The sequence below is a fragment of the Centroberyx affinis genome, unplaced genomic scaffold (genome assembly GCF_046629955.1).
Source record: "Centroberyx affinis isolate AG114_WGS23_722 - 3 ecotype Tasmania unplaced genomic scaffold, CSIRO-AGI_Caff_v1 ptg002406l_1, whole genome shotgun sequence".
Taxonomy (NCBI): domain Eukaryota; kingdom Metazoa; phylum Chordata; class Actinopteri; order Beryciformes; family Berycidae; genus Centroberyx; species Centroberyx affinis.
In genome coordinates this window covers 6,099-22,873 of record NW_027280656.1, presented here as the reverse complement: position 1 = coordinate 22,873, position 16,775 = coordinate 6,099, and the positions used below count along the sequence as shown (strand labels likewise).

General features: G+C 43.1%; 1 protein-coding gene across 1 annotated transcript; it reads right to left on the bottom strand.

Annotated features, from left to right (window-relative positions):
* Positions 1-1,544: 1,544 nt before the first annotated feature.
* On the bottom strand, positions 1,545-15,436 carry LOC139656185 (deubiquitinase DESI2-like). The gene is made up of 6 exons (XM_071533689.1): positions 15,338-15,436; positions 12,307-12,357; positions 11,680-11,752; positions 11,309-11,402; positions 7,612-7,753; positions 1,545-2,340 (listed from the first exon to the last, which is right to left on the bottom strand). The coding sequence occupies exons 1-6, from the start codon at positions 15,434-15,436 to the stop codon at positions 2,068-2,070; spliced, it is 732 nt and encodes a 243-aa protein (XP_071389790.1). The 3' UTR covers positions 1,545-2,067.
* Positions 15,437-16,775: the final 1,339 nt, after the last annotated feature.

Genomic DNA, 16,775 nt, shown 5'->3' with positions numbered 1-16,775 from the left:
ACACCACAGTCTGCTACTGTTGGCAACTGGAACAGAGCTTATTATTTCTTTAGCAGCTTTATTATATTTGCTGGCAGTTATTCCATTATGGCCAGGTATGACCTTACTGGCTGCTACAGATGCCCAGCATTGGATAATATAGATTTGACTTCGAACAAGGGGACAAAGAAAGGGAATTTGGGAAGCGCGGATTACCTGGAACTGAACACATCCGAGGAGTCTTGAGGGATTTTCACCCGTCTGGACACTGGTCCTGGGTCAGTTTATCTGTTTCCCCCCTGACATGTCAGGGTGGGATGTGAGGAAAGTGAGACTGATTGTAGTTCTGGCTGAAGTCCACCACAAAGATTTCCAGACTGCTGTGAGAAGAACAAGTAGCTGAGGTCCTGGTGCACAGACAGCATTTTGAGGCATTGTAGATAAGTGTGTGGATTCCAAAATTCACCTGCCGCTTTCGCAATTTTACCAGCCAAATGTGATTTGTAGAATAGGACGTCTGAACTTTAGCTGGTTGGAGTAGATAAACTTACCAGCCACAGTCAAAACATGCCAGCGCATGGCTGGTGGTGATTTATCACCATGATTATAATCAAAAGTTTCATGACTTTCATCCCTTTGGTTCATTAGAGGCCCCTATGCTATCCACACTGATTTGTTTGATTTTGAGACATGACAATCTTCCTCCCTGCTGAAGGCAACAGTTGCCATTTACTGGCATCTTTGCCAAGTTCTCTTGATGGCCAACAGTTATATTAATCTTTTCACTTCCACTCCTCTTAAGATGGCGTCAGAGTGCAGGTGGTCAGGAGTCAGTGTCAGGCACAAGAACATGACAGCAGGGCGAACACTTGTGATCACGGGGGATCGAACCTGGAGCCTTCCGGTTACAGGAGCGTCTCTCTAACCACCAGGCCATCGGTGAATCATGGTTCCCAGAGTTTGGGGCAGGATTTTCAGGTCAGCACCAAGGCATGGAATCCCTTTGAAATGTCATTTGGACCCTGTGCTGCCAGTTCTCAGCTGTATGTCCGTATATTAAAAATGCAATTCATTATTGTATACCGCCTTGGGCCGGGGCTCTGGAGGGGACAGCTCTGGGCGCACAAAGAGAGTGAGTCTTCCCTCAACCCTCCAACCCGTCCCAACCATATCAGCAGCTTGGAGGAGGGCCAAACATGTATATGACTAGCACCACTAGCAACTTGCGAAGCCAATCAGCGGAGGTCCATTCATTTTCTACAAAACGAGAAAGGTCAGCGTTCACCACATTCACCTCATTGATCTTACTGCACACCCAGCATTCTACATCAAATCAGCCACTGGACAATGGCATGGCCATGTGGTTGCTGAATAGGAGTCGCTCCAAATATCTGATGATGGGGGACTGGGGATAGATGCATCTCTCCCCCTCATGGCGGTTTCCTCTGAACTTCAGGGGTGGAGTCAGGTTTTCCAGGGTCACGGCTTGGGCAAGAACTCAGGCTACAAAACCCAGATCTCTTTTCAACCCCCCCCCCCCCCCCCAACCCCCCCTCACTGGCCTCCATCTCGCCCTAGATGTACTGCAGCAATGAGCTGGGGTTAGGGGCATGGTGGGAAATCAACACCAGCCATCAGCCAAGTGCTGGTAAACTTTGCTTGAGACTGGAATGTTTGCTATTCTAGGAGACACTTTGGCAGGTAAACAACCAGCCTTTTTTTCTATTCTATAACGCAATTTGGCTGGTAAAATAATGAAACTGACTGTTTTGGGAAAATGTTGGGTGGGATTTTGGAATCTGCCAGCCACTATCACTGGCAGATGACAGTTAGTTTCCTGCCCTGGTCGCGGGGCAGAGTCCCTCGCCCTGCAGATAACAGCCCTTCCTCCGCTCGGTCTCATTTTTTACATTTTAGGCATTTGGCTGACGCTCTTCCCCAGAGCAGGTACGGGTTCAGTGCCTTGCTCAAGGACACTTTGACAGGACACACGGCCGTAGCTGGACTCGTCGGCCATCGCGGGGAACGATCCTGCGTCTCTCTAACCGTAAGGCCACGCCGCCCGCTCTCCGGCAGGCCCTCCAGCTCCTACCGGCGGGGCTGGTAGCGGGGCTGACGGGGCAGGGAGGAGGGGCTGGAGGAGGTGGGAGAGCACGGCGACATGGAGGCCAGGGAGGCGGTGGCGGCAGCGTCCTCCGCCTCCTCCAGCTCTCCTCCCCCGTGCAGCTCCTGGCTGACGCTGGACTGTAAGGCGGCCGGCGTCAGCCACTCTTTGGGCAAGCAGCTCTGCAGGAACGGCACGCAGGAGCTGAAGTAGGCCAGGCGGTTGACCCAGCGAGGGATCTCCCTGCCACACAGGATCTGGTAAGAGGAGGGACAGAGACGGAGGGAAAGGTCAAACAGGTAGATTTATTTTATTTATTTATTTACACTACCAGTGAAAGGTTTGGAACACACCTGATTGATTGTTCTATGTTTTTCATTCTCTTAAAGCCATTTTGATCTAAAGGCTTCTGCTTAAATGCTTGAAATGTGTTTCTTAGACAAATATGAACAGTGAAGTTGATCCTATGTATGAATTTATTTCCAAAGCCTTTGCCTTTCCATCAAGGCAAAGGGCGGCTACTTTAAAGAATCTAAAATATAAGATAGTTTTGATTTGTTTTACACTTTTTGGTCACTGCACAATTCCATTTGTGTTATTTCATAGTTTTGATGTCAACACTATTATTGTAAAATGTTGAAAATAGTTAGGATAAAAAAAATGTGGTGTGTCCAAATGTTTGACTGGTAGTGCATTTGGCACAGTTTAAAAACAAGAAAGAGAAGACATAAGAAGAAAAGGTAGTAAAATACATTCTGCTATATTCCTATAAAGTGACCTGTTAATAAAATTCCCTGATATTCCCTGACTTCACCATGGAATTGATTAAATTCCCTTACTTTCCTTGTCTAAAATACGCCTCTTAAAATTCCGTGACATTCCAGGAATTCTGTAAGAAAGTGGGAACTGTAAGAAAGTAAAACTGACCTATACTTAGGGCACGATTATGGTCAAAATTGCTTGTTGCTATGTTTGTCCAAAGTTAGTCTATGTAAAGTTTCTCTCTCTCTCTCTCTCTCTCTCTCCCCCAAATGGAGCTGCCTGCTTCACCAGGACTTTCAGGAGAATTTAAAATATAAGATAAGATAGCACTTTATTAACAAACAAACATTTTACTATCGCCAAATTACACGATTACTAGCTGTGGAAATGACTGTTGAGTGCAATAAAAGATTGTCTGTGATTAATTATGCAGAAACACAGAGGAAGGCCATGGGCTGAAACGCGTGCGTTGCTGTTGTGCAAACAAAAAAAAATACAAAAATACATATTACATGAGTGCAAACCTTTTTTTCTAAAGTGTATGTTTTTTTGAGTCTGCACTCCATAAAGTATAAGTTTTTGAGTCAAGCATGCCTATTTGCTTATTTGTTTATTATTATGTGTACAATGCAACAACTACTCTTCCTGGGGTCCACACAAAACATAAAGACAAGACATAAAATTCCACTATTTCAGTACAGTACGTTTCATTACATAGCTTCAAATTTGTATTATTCCAGAAGAGTCTGTGCATAACACAGAGAAAGGAGAGAGTGGACAAAAGAACAATTTAAATATCACAATTGACAAAAATTCTCTCTATTTCATAATTGTTCTCTCTATTTCAGACTTATGCAGTCCTGCCTATACAGAATCCATTCATCCATCTAACCATCCATCAGCAGGTCTAGTTCCAGCAGGACCTTTCACCTAGTGTCTCTGGTGTCAGATACCTGATAGATCATTATTCACCTCTCTCTCTCTTCCTTCCTCCCTCTCTCTCTCCCTCTCTTTCTAGCAGCATGCAGGAACAGGCAGCAGCATTCTCACTGTGGAACCAATTATCATCACTTAGCCCCATCAGTGCTATTAAGGCATTATGGGACAAGTGGCTTCCAAGAAACGAAGCGTTTGTTCCTCAGCCAAAAGGGCCTTCATTATGCTTACATTCAGACCTTTACAAAGCTGATGACAGGCTGCTTTCTTACACACGTGAGCAGACAGAGATAGGGAATCAGTGCATTTGCTTCTAACCAAAAAACACTTCTAATTATATCTTACTACGCATGTCATGCCACGTTACACGCAGTTGACAGAGGATACCAGATTGTGTACTTGCTTTATGCTTCAACAACTACTTTCTAAGTTTGCCAGCAAAAAAAATCCCCAATCTTATTCAAAGTTGGAGTGTGTTTAGAAGAAAAGGAAGCCAAGGCACTCTTTTAAATCCAAAACGTAACAAGCTTTTATCGCTGTTGCTTGCTCTAATGTGTTTCAGCTGCCTTCATCGGCGTAACAGGGAGGGCAAACCTCAAATGATCACAGCGGAACGGCAATTAAATAGGAATCCGCACAACATTCACATGTGATGTTTTGGAAAATCCCCTTTCCAGTTACAATACAAGCTTTTAAATAACCAACAGAGGCTAATCTTGGCAGATCAGCTGGCATTTTACAGCAGCTGGTGAGTGTGATTCCTAATAGAAATAACTGTCTGGGAGGGGAGGGGAGGAGAGGGGAGGGTGGAGGGGGGAGGAGAGGAGAGGAGAGGAGAGGAGAGGAGAGGAGAGGAGAGGAGAGGAGAGGAGAGGAGAGGAGAGGAGAGGAGAGGAGAGGAGAAGGAAATGACAAAAAATGAAAGTTAAGGAGAGGAGAGGAGAAGGAAATTACAAAAAAGGAAAGTTAAGGAGAGGAGAGGGAAATTACAAAAAAGGAAAGTTAAGGAGAGGAGAGGAGAGGAGAGGAGAAGGAAAGGACAAAAAAGGAAAGTTAAGGAGAAGAGAAGTTGAAGAGTTGAGACGAAAATAGACAAAACAAGGCAGAAGAGATAGGAGACCCTCTTCTTTCACCTTTTCCTGACAAAACTGTCTGGGAGAAGAAAAGGAAGAGAGGAGGAAAAGAAGGAGAGAGGAGAGAAGAGAGAACGGGGTAACAGGGTGACTATTTTTCAATTGGACAGGAACAACTTGGGATATTATTTTTTAGGACTTGAAGGTTTTTGGGCCCAGAAATACCTTCTGTACCGTTCCCTGCTCTCCTCGCCATTGTTATTAAATCCCGCTTTTTGTGTGCCGTCCTAATCGAGTTTCTCAGATGAACCGGTGTTAGTCGGCATTGTCTTCAGTCCGTCCGCTAGTATGAAAGAGTCTGAGTGTCATCAGGGCAGACGATTTGCCTTTCAAAAGGAAGATCGACATCAGACTCGCACACATCAAACACTCTCTCTCTCTTCCTCTGGAGAATTAGTCGCCATGCTTCATCTTTCAAAGCAACAAACACATGTAACACGTGCCCCTCACCCCTCTCTACTAGAGCTGAACAATTAATTGAAAAAAAAAAATCTAAATCGCAGTATGAACTTGCAATTTCCAAATCGCAGAAGCTGCGAGAGAGTTGTGTCCAAACTGGATTTGTGAACAAGGTGTTTTAGAGCTGCAGGTAATCTTTGGTCCATGAATAATATTGGTGAAAACCTTTCATCAGACTCAAAATCTTGCACACTGACATCAATTTTTGTTTTAACAAAATCACTTTTCTTTACATTTTAAAGTTCTAAAAAAAAATGTGTTGAATTAGTTGAAATCCCAATCACAATAATCTGTCAAATAATCGCAGCTGGGTCATTCCGTGTCAAATCAACCAAATTTCAGAAACTTCGCCGGCTCGAACTTTTGATTCTGATAATTTTTCTCCTGGTGGAAGATATACATAAATGATGAAGAAAGCCCAAATATTAAAGCTCACTGATCATTATTTACTGAGTTTCCCCCAATTTTGTAGAGAGAGGGTCAAAACGATAATTTTCGCCTATGATTTGGAGCAAGTTTAGGGGTCTAAAAGCGACACTGAGAAAGGTAGCAGCTCCACTATTTTTCTTTCACAGAGAGACTTGGAGGTAGACTACAAGATTCTGACAGTTTCAGCACTTGATTTTGTGATGTGTGCCTATGGCAGTAGCTCATTTATGTATATCTTCCACCAGGAGAAAAATTATCAAAATCAAAAGTTCGAGCCGCCGAGCTCTGGTTGAGTTGACACGGAACGACCCAATTAGAGTTTTTGTCAAAATCTTTCAGCCCTACTCTCTACCCCCCCGCACACACACATACACACACACACACACACACACACACACCTCCCTCTAACCCCCCTCCTACTAATCAGATGTTCAAAGTCACTAAGAGGTTACATTAGTAAACATGAGGATGAAACCCTGAGGGCAAGACTGCTTCCCTAAGGTATCCTGTGTGTGTGTGTGTGTGTGTGTGTGTGTGTGTGTGTGTGTGTGTGTGTGTGTGTGTGTGTGTGTGTGTGTGTGTGTGTGTGATATTGATGTGTATGTCTGTCTGTCAAGGCGTTTTTGCGTCCACATCTGTTTAAGTGCAAGCATTTGCAATTGTGTGTATCTCTTTCTGCAAATCTGCATGCATCTTTAGTGGATGGCAGAGTGTGTGTGTGTGTGTGTGTGTGTGTGTGTATGTGTGTGTGTGTGTGTGTGTGTGTGTATGTATGTGTGTGTGTGGTTGCCAGCTGGCTCTGCATGTCTGGGCTTGTATCAGTGTGTCCTAATCCTGGTCTCAGTGCCAGATGCTAACTGTAAGACTCCCTGCTCATTACTCACACCAAGAAAAGCCGATTTAACACACACACACACACACACGCACGCACACACAGTTCAAACACTCACACTCAGGCATTAATGTAGGAGAGAAAAAAGCAAGATGTAAACTGACTGTGAGTGTCTGTTGTCTCTCTGGACCTCAAGTCAGACAAGTTCAGTATTCATAGCAGTGAGAGAGAGAGAGAGACAGAGAGAGAGAGAGAGAGAGAGAGAGAGAGAGACAGAACTCCCCAACTATCACAAAAAAGTTGCAAACCTACTTATTCGCTAAACAGCCGTTAATGGAAACGCACCAGATTCAAATTTTAAGATTGTCAACTTTTCAAAAGTTTGTTTAGAATTTGCGCAAAACCTGAATGGAGACGTGACTAGAGAGAGGGAGAGAGAGAGAGAGGGAGAGAGAGAGAGAGAGAGAGAGAGAGAGATGTGTACAGGGATGAGGACTGTCCAAGTGTTTGTACTTGTGTGTGTGTCTTGCTTCTGTGAGAGCTGAAGTGAAGCGCTTGTGATTCTCATCTGTGTGTGTACATGCTAATGTTTATGTATTTGTGTGTGTGTGTGTGTGTGTGTGTGTGTGTGTGTGTGTGTGTGTGTACGTACATGTTTGCATCTATGTAGGAAGGCTGCTCCACTTCTGCAAGAGCTAAACATAGGTGATGGCAGATTGTGTGTGTATACGTGCTTCATTTTGTGTGTGTGTATGTGTGTGTGGGTGTGTGTGTGTGTGTGTTGGGGTCTTGCACATGTACTATCAGTGCATATGTGTGTGTCTATCTAGGTGTCCACACTCTGGGGAAGCAATGAGAACTAGTTTAAGTTCTTGCCTGTTTGTGTGTGCATATGTGTATGTGTGTGTGTGTGTGTGTGTGTGTGTGTGTGTGTGCATATGTGTGTGTGTGTGTGTCTGTGTCTGTTTGTGTCCCACCTCTGACAGAGCTGAGGAGAAGTGGTTGCAGTTCTTGTGCATGAGGTGGTAGGCGTTGCCCTTGTACTCCTTCCCCATCTCCTCCACGATCCGCTCCACATCCTCTTCTGTGAAGTCTGTACTGCCCAGCACTATGGCTTCTCTGGAAGAGGGGGGGGGTTTGGGGGTGGGGGGGTGATTTAGTCACTTTAATTTTTGAGATTATACACTGATAGAACATTAGGACCAACTCCCTAACATTGAGTTTCACCTCCTTTTGCACAGTCCATATCTCAACTGTTTATATCCTCGTTTTCATCTCCATCTTCCCTCCATAATTAAAAAGGACAATTCCAGCATCATTGGAGTTTTTGCTCATTTCCCGCATTCTCTTACTGTAGATCGGATATTTGCTATTTTTGCTTCCTCTTAGTCGTTTTACAAAGTAAATATTTTTAAACAAACGCTGGCTAAATATTTCAAGGTACTCCCAGGAGAGAAGAGAACAGAAATTTTAAGATAGAATTGTGTAAAATCTAGCTTTAATTTCCCTTTCATTTTACAGACTACAGCTGGCAGAAGCGTCTTGTTGTGGTTTTAGGTTGGCTTGACAGAGGGTGGGTCCCCAACTGAGTTTTTTTGGGAAAGGGAAACAGACAGTGGACATGTAGTGACCTGGAAGCGGTATCTTGGCTCTTCTTGCTTACAAGCAGAAGCCGGAAGTAAGACGCCCCCTCCTGTCTCGTCTCAGCAGTCTCGGTAAATTAATATGAAACAGTGAATGGAATGTCTCGGTTTATAGCCTGATAGTCAAATTAGTGACAAAAGATTATTGTTAGCTTCCCATTCACAGTGATGGATTACCTTTACCGACTGAATCAGAAGTCTCCAGTTGTTTTCTATGCTGTTTGGCATTGAATGGGAGTGAATGAGCGCGAGAGGGTTTGGCAAAACCGATTTAAAAATATCTTTCATTTCAAACCAAAAAAGGAGCTAAACACTCAAAAGTACGCTGGAATTGTCCTTTAAAGTGGATTCACCAGATCAGATCAATAAGGGATCACACCTTTCACCTGGATTCACCTGGTCCAGTCGGTGTATTTCATGGAAAAAGAAGCTGTTCCAAATGTTCTGTACTCTCCATAACAAACGCTGGTATCGGGCTAATATTATAGATTCCAGATTCAGAGAGAGCTTGACTTGTTTGGCAGAGAGACATCACAGTGGACGATACAGGCATTTATCCCGGATCATCTATACTTATGGTCCAGTGGCTTGCATGGAGAGACCAAGTGTGCGTGTGTGTGTGTGTGTGTGTGTGCGCGCGTGCCAGGGAGAGTCTGTGCAAAGCCACAGGGCAGATCAACTAGAGCAGAAGTAATACACAGCAGCACAGCTCTGTTAGACACACACACACACACACACACACACACACACACACACACACACACAGACTGACCCTAGGCTCATTATGGCAATACAAAAACATATTGACCTGACTGGACAGAGCTCTAAGTAGGCTATCTCACATTTACAAGCACTACCTTTTCAGGAGCTAAACTAGGTAAACCTATTTTCAGATTGACACCCACGCTATTTTCATACAGTGAGATTTATACAGTGGGCTTTCGAAGGCTTAAAGGTCAACAATTAACATTAACTACAATTTGGTCTGTCAAGTATAAAGCCAAGTTGAATGTATATACAGTATGTAGGGTGTTATGTACAGCCTGCTGCCCATAATATGTCCACTGTAACCTTGCACTGTGTGTGAGGTATGGTTGTCCATGTACCATCGGTGTCAGCATGTATGATGAAACCTATAAGGTAACTTAAGTTATTCATATGGCATAGCTTCAAAAGCCTGTACACTTCCCAGTTTTTGTGCAGCAGTTATTTCTCTTTGCCTCTTCTCGCATTTCAAATTCACAGTAAATGTCACGAGAAGAGAAAAGTGAAATTCCACTTCTCTACTCTCTCTCTCTCACGCTCACTCTGCCTCTCTCCCTCTGTCTCTGTCCAAGTTAGCTGCCACAAACCATGTGGGGGGGAAAAAAAGGAGAGAGAAATGATGAAATTCCTGTCACATACTGTCTTCTCTCTGCCTCTCTCCCTCCGTCTCTGTTTGCTATGCCAGTAGGCAGCAGCGAGCTCCAGTCTGCTTCATTTAACACAGATCCTTATTACAGGAGGACTCTGGCTTACCGGCTGGCTTACTGACTGGACAGGCCTGGAATCTCTGGCTTGCACACTGAATTATTAAATGAATGATTAGCTGAAAGGATGACTGACTGTTGGACAATGACTAAATGACTGACTGGTCCCGTGTAGCTCTATGGGTAAAACATGGCATTAGGACAACCCATACATGTATATTACACACATACGATGCAATACACATATAAGCAGACACACACAAAATAAACGCAAAATATACACATATGCTACATCTGTAAGTTGCTTTCTATAGGCAGGTAAAGTGACTTGCTGGCTGACTGGCTGACTGACTGACTGATTTGACTGTCTAGCTTGTCTAACTGGCTGGCTGGCTGTGGTATAACGACTATTTGACTGGCAAAACATCCAGCTAGTTACCTGACAGTAACTGACAGACTCACTGTATAACTAACAGACAGACTGAAAACAGACTGACTGGCTGGCTGGCTTACTTGCTGGTTGACTAACTAGCTTACTGGCTGGCTGGCTGACTTACGATCAAGCTTACTGGCTCGATAACTGACTGAGTGACTGTCTAGCTTACTGGCTGGCTGGCTCACCGACTCGCTGACTGACTGTTGGATAATGACTATTTGACTGGCAAAACACCCACCTAGCTGCCTGACATTAACTGACGAGCTGAATGACTGCATAACTAAGGTTGTTTTCACACCTGTAGTTCGTTTGCTCTGGTCCGAATCAGTTGATGAGTTTGTAAACTTGGAGCGTTTTCCTCCTTGGTTCGGTTTCTTTTCACACGGAGAAAAATCCAAGCGAACCAAAACGCATCACTACAAACCACATGAGAACGTTCACTCCGCTTATTGGTCAGATGTGTCTGGGGCGGGAGCAAGAAAGTAAATACAGGAAGAAGGTCCTGTGTTCTGGACTAGTGCACATTGCTATGCAACATGGAGCAACGGCAGAGTTGGCATTTGCTCATAACTGTTGTAATTATCTGGTCAATATACCAGGCAAAACTGTACCAGCAGAATGCCGAATGCACTTCGAGGAAAGGTCTTGAAAATGCTATACTGGCTATACCTGCTATACCTGGGTAGAGGAGCCGTTTAGCTCAAACTTGCAGAGTAAATTGAGTACACCTGGTAGTCGGGTCGGATCGAGGTCGGATCACGTTCCCACCACAAACGAACCACTCCAGAGTTCGTTTGGGACCGGACCGAGACCACCTCCTCTAAAGGGTCTCGGTGTGGTTGTTTTGGTCCACACCCGAGTGCGATTACTGTGTTCACACCTGCCCAAACGAATCGCACCAAGGGGGAAAACAAACCAGAGTCTGGTTTAACCGGACTAAAAGCGCAGGTGTGAAAACGCCCAAACAGACCAACTGACAAACTGCCTGTCTGACTGACCAGCTGCTTGGCTGGATAACTGACTAAACCGGCTAACTGTTGGATGCACACTGAGTAAACAGAGGGGAAATGTAAATGTATACTGGCGATCCTGCACATCTACACACACACGAGCCTCCAGTACTTACTTGAACTTGAAGGTCTCCCCGAGTTCGGTGGCATCGCCTGGTGTAATCTCAAAGATCCCTGAGAATGGGTACGGGTGTCCGCCATAGGCAAACTCTGAACACACACACACACACACACACACAACACATCAACACCTGCAGTTCTGATGCAAAAAACATCTAATTAATTATGTGTATTCTCCTCTATCTTTTGTGTTTTGTTTCCATCTGTGTGAAAGACCTGGTGGGTCAAATGGCATCTGTAAATAACATTTTAAGGTTAGCATGCTTGGAAAGGCAGATGGTTAGATACCCATCATATTCTCCATATCCCCTCTGATACAACTCCCCCAAACTGATATCAGTGGTTTCATATTTCCATGTAACCTTACCTCTGCCATAGACCTCAATCCCTGAGTGAAAGACTCCGATGCCCAGAGAGGTGGTGAACTCATTGATCCAGTACTAGAGAGGAAGACAGAGAGGCGGAGACGGATTAAGAGACAGATTAACAACACTATAGAACAGCTGCATTTATATCACTGCTTACTGTTTAGCCTGCAGCTCGAACGCACGCAGCTCTGACGTGTTGAATGTCTATATGTAGGGTGATATGTACTGTATGTGAGGTCGTGTTGCGCTCGTACTGCGTATGCGAGTATATACTGTGAAACCCTGTATGCTGCTGACATGTCTCTGTGCCAATGTCACCAAGTCAACCTCCTGTATATTTCATGGACTCGGTCATTTGATTCTGATCTGTCAACAAACACTGCGGCCTTTTTATACACACTCAAAAAGGAGAGAGAAGGTAAACACTCAGCAGACCAAACAACAAAAACAATAAGAATTCAATTTCTATATGAAATGAATTGATCAGAATTTATTTGCACATATAAAAAATGCTAAAATACAGATTGAACAGAGGAAAAAACAATCAAGATTATGTGCTAAAACCTTAACCACAGATAGTAGTGGAACAATAATAGCAATACGATTTGTCAAATGCCTCTTCCAACCATGCTCATCAAATCCAAAATTGGTTGCGATGCGGTTTTGCGTTGAGGGAGCTAGTCGGCAATCTTTCTTACTTTCTCCTGTGTGTTTTTATTCCCATGTTTTTACTCTCATTGTTGTAGTAAATCACAGTAAAACACAGTAAAAAGCAAAGGAGAATCACAAGATGCAAAATGCATGAACGACGCATGAGGAGAATCAAGTAAAACGGACCTAAATGCAATAATATCACATACTGGACTGACTCCAACCGCTTATCATTTAATAGGTAATTACGCTCTTGTGATCGCAGCTGGTTGAAATGTGATCTGTAAATATAAGCCTCTGATGTTGACAGAATATCTTACACACACACACACAGGCAAAAAAAAAATACACCCACACATGCAGACACAAGAAAACACACACACACACACAAAATCAATAATTGATCGCAGCAGTACTGATCTCTAGCATTACTTTCCATCTTTTTTTGTCTGTCCAGCATCAGGTGCCGGCCCCTGTGACTGCGAGGTGATTGGCCAAGCCGTTGCTAGGCAGAGTTCGCTGGTGTGAAACAGATCTGTTATCATAGCTCCAGTAGACTTGGAAGACGGTGCTGGGGAATGTTGTAGGATAGAAAGGACACTTCCTAGGGTATCATGGTAATTTTCCTTTTGGTTCACCTTTACATGGCTTCCATAGAATTCTGATCATGTTGTCATGTAAACAGGGCTGGGCAATAATTCAATATTAGCGTATATCGTCTTTAAATGAGGTCATATCGTGATGAAATTATGACATCCTATTATTGTGATAACCAATTCTGTTGTCTAAATTATTGATACCAGGCATATATAAACTCAAATTTCTAACAAAATGACATCTGCCATATTTTGGAGAATATCATTTGAGTCACATGGTTTTGGCTGAAGATCACACTTGTCATTACCATGCAATTCAATGTAATGAACATCAACTGGTTCATTTAACGTGATTTCACGTGAGCAAATATTATGATATACATCGATATTGAAAAACATACCCTATTAATATTGTGATATACCATTTCTTCCATATCGCCCAGCCCTACATGTATAAACGACTTCTTCTATAAAGTACACTATATATAGAGATTTGGCCATTTTGGTTGCTTAGTGCTGTCTGAATGTTTTCTACTAACATTCTGACAACTATATAGTCCACTTAAATATACCCATAATGCATCGTGAACTGTTCTAGCTAGTGAATGGGCTACCCTCGTTCACAAAAAAAGTACCACAATGCACCGGGAACGGACCGATGCCGTTGAGTGACTGATTGTTGAGCGACTGCTTCATGTGTGGACAGAACATGAGACTCAGAAAGTTACAATGTCCATCACAACTGCCACTGGAATGTCCATCCAAATGATGCCGTTGCCATGGCTACAAATCAGCTTTCTGATTGACAACGCTTATCAAACATTCTATGGCAGCCATTGTAAAGTGAACCAGCCAAATGACCATTCGAGAGTGTAGATTTGAATGGGGAATGACTGTTCTATCAATTCAAATTCTATGTGTAGGGAGCTTGCTGTGACACTGCAGGGATAAAATTTTACTATAAAGCACTTTGTTGTAGGCTTTAATGGATGATTAATTCATTCATTCACATCAATTTTAAATAATTATATAAAGTTGTGTCAGAAATGGTTCACCCAAACACACAGTTTACCAGCCGCTCTGTGGTGGCTAAGATACAAATACAAAAAGCTAGAGATGAAGAACTGCTTGAAAGGTACCGTCTTGTCTTCAGTAGTCAGTGTGACTTGCCACACACACACACACACACACACACACACACACACACACACACACACACACACACACACACACACACACACACACACACACACACACACACACACACACACACACACACACACACACACACACACACACACACACACACACACACACACACACACACACACACACACACACACACACACACACAATCTTCCTTTTAAACACATTTGAAAGCTGTACTACATGTGAGGATTCTCTCATCTAGCAGGAAAATGTACATTACATTTTACAGTAATTTATGTGACGCTCTTACCAACAGCAACAGTAGCATAGGCTTCAATTCCTGGATCACCACCATTACAAGCAACCAACAGCAAGGAGGTCAAGGGTCAGAGCCACAACACCTTGACAATAGAGGCAGTAAAATATTCCTGTGGCCCTCGAATGATTATATGTGATAGAGAAGTGCTAGATAACTCAATAAGAGGCAAGCCGAGAAGGAAAACTTTGTTGAGCAAGATTAGGTGGAGAGGATGAAATGTAATGTACAATGTCAGACTTACACTTTGCACTGCAAAGCCTATTTAGGACTCATGTATCAAACAGCAGAACAGCCTAATAACCACAGTAAGCTATTTAAAACACTATTCTCTTGTTTCTCATCTATTATTATGCAAATATATAGCCGCATACGATCACTGGCGGCAGAGCTGGCGGGCATTATTACAGATCTGCATTGCAAATTTCTCCTTCCACATTTCGCCTGTACCAGTTTACACACAAAATGTTATTAGGTAATGATAATACTTTATTTTGCTCTGGTTGTTCCTGTTCCACTCCAGACAGAGCAGGCATGCTGAGTGGTTAAAAAAGAAAGTCTTTTCCTATAGCATTTCTCTTTTATATGATCATTCTAAGTTTATAGGAATATTGTCAAGGCACTGTGGCTCTGATCCTTGCTCAAAATGTTGGTGGTGTAGGAACTGAGGCTTATTCTATTGCTGCACTCACTGTCAGTCACGTCAGCTTTATGACTAAAATAGAAACATGAAATTTAAAGTATGAAAGGTGGTATAAACAGGGGTGATGAGTCTACTGGTCTCTGTTTATGACTTTGTAGTTCACAGGGAGGAGGTGCTTCACTCCTGAACGTTTTAACCTCAGACCAGCTTGGAAAATCTGGGCGGGGGAAATGAGTGAGGAACATTCTCCACTCCCTCAACAACTGCTGTCAAGGTGCCCTTGAGCAAGGAAACTAACCCACCAGCAGCTCCAGTGGAGATAGCAGTATACAAGCCAGCTCTGCATCGCTTCTCAGCCCCTTCTTCTCCTTCAGATGAAAAGCAACGCTGACGTTCACCATGTTTTTTACAGGTAGCCTCCCCTGGATGGCCACAACTAGCTCACCGCTGGCCACAGTGACAGCAAATGGTATACACAGGACGATTTAGGCTTGTACACACAGGGTCAAAGACAGACAAACACTGATAATATATAGGCTAATACATCTTATTTATTTATATTTTAATGTGAAAAAGTGGCATATTGTAGCTTTAAATTACGTTATTTAATTTGTGAGCCCTGTCACAGTGAAGGGTAATGAAGCCATGCGGCCTGCCCAGGGTTTTGGATCAGTACTCTTATTACTAAAGGCTTGGCTCAACACAGGAATTCAACACTGACTCACACCAAGTTTGTCCCTGCTAGTTTCCTATTACTCACTCTCCACCCTGCCCCTCTCAGGAAACAGAGAAATTAAATGTAGTTGGGCGGGACTTCTGAGCACAGTGGTACTCAACTGGTGCAGTGCTGGTGCCATGAGACTCTTTTAGTCTCTTTTAGACCAGTCTCTTTTAAACCAGTATTTATCCAGAGAAGAGTGTTTTTCTAAGCATGTATGCTCTTTTTCTGCAATACCCTCTTTAAAGCTGCACTAGGCCCCAAATTGCAACAAGAGGGAACAGTTTGAATTTTCAGGACAATCGCCAGAAATAACTTGACTTCAGAAAAATGTTTTCTTCTTAGCGTGTTGTAGCGGTGGAGGCGGTGAAGATGTTCAGCCATAATTGGTGAGTCCAGATTTGTCTGGACAGAGGAGCGCACGCTCACCACTGTTTAGGAGACAGTTTGTATGTCTTTAGTTCAATTTCTGAGTTCCTGTTCAAAGATTTCCTGCCAGTGTCCATTACTGCTGAAACAATTAGTCGATTAACTGATCAATAGAAAAATTAACGATTATAATTTTGACAACTGATCAATGGTTATTATTAAGTAAAAATACCAAACATTTTCTGGTTACAACTTCACAAATGGAAAGATTTGCTGCTTTTCTCCATTTCATATCATTATAAAATGAATACTTTGGGAGTTTTTTGGCAGCTGCTGGTCAGACTAAGTAATCAATTTTAAGACATCACTTTGGACTCTTGTGATAGTAATTTGTTATTATATTTGACAATTTATAGACTAAATGATTAGTTGATTAATCAAAAAAATAATAATTACTGTCCACACCCAACACCAGAATTGAATTTAGGGCAAATCTACGACATCTTAAGGGGCGATGGGGCGTTCTTCTCTGTTGCAGCCCCACTTTGTAATGACAGCTGATAGCATGGGTGTATTTTTAAATAAAAATCTTGCCTAGAGCAGCTTTAACATTCATACCATGGCACACATTCAGTCGTACCATGACACGCATT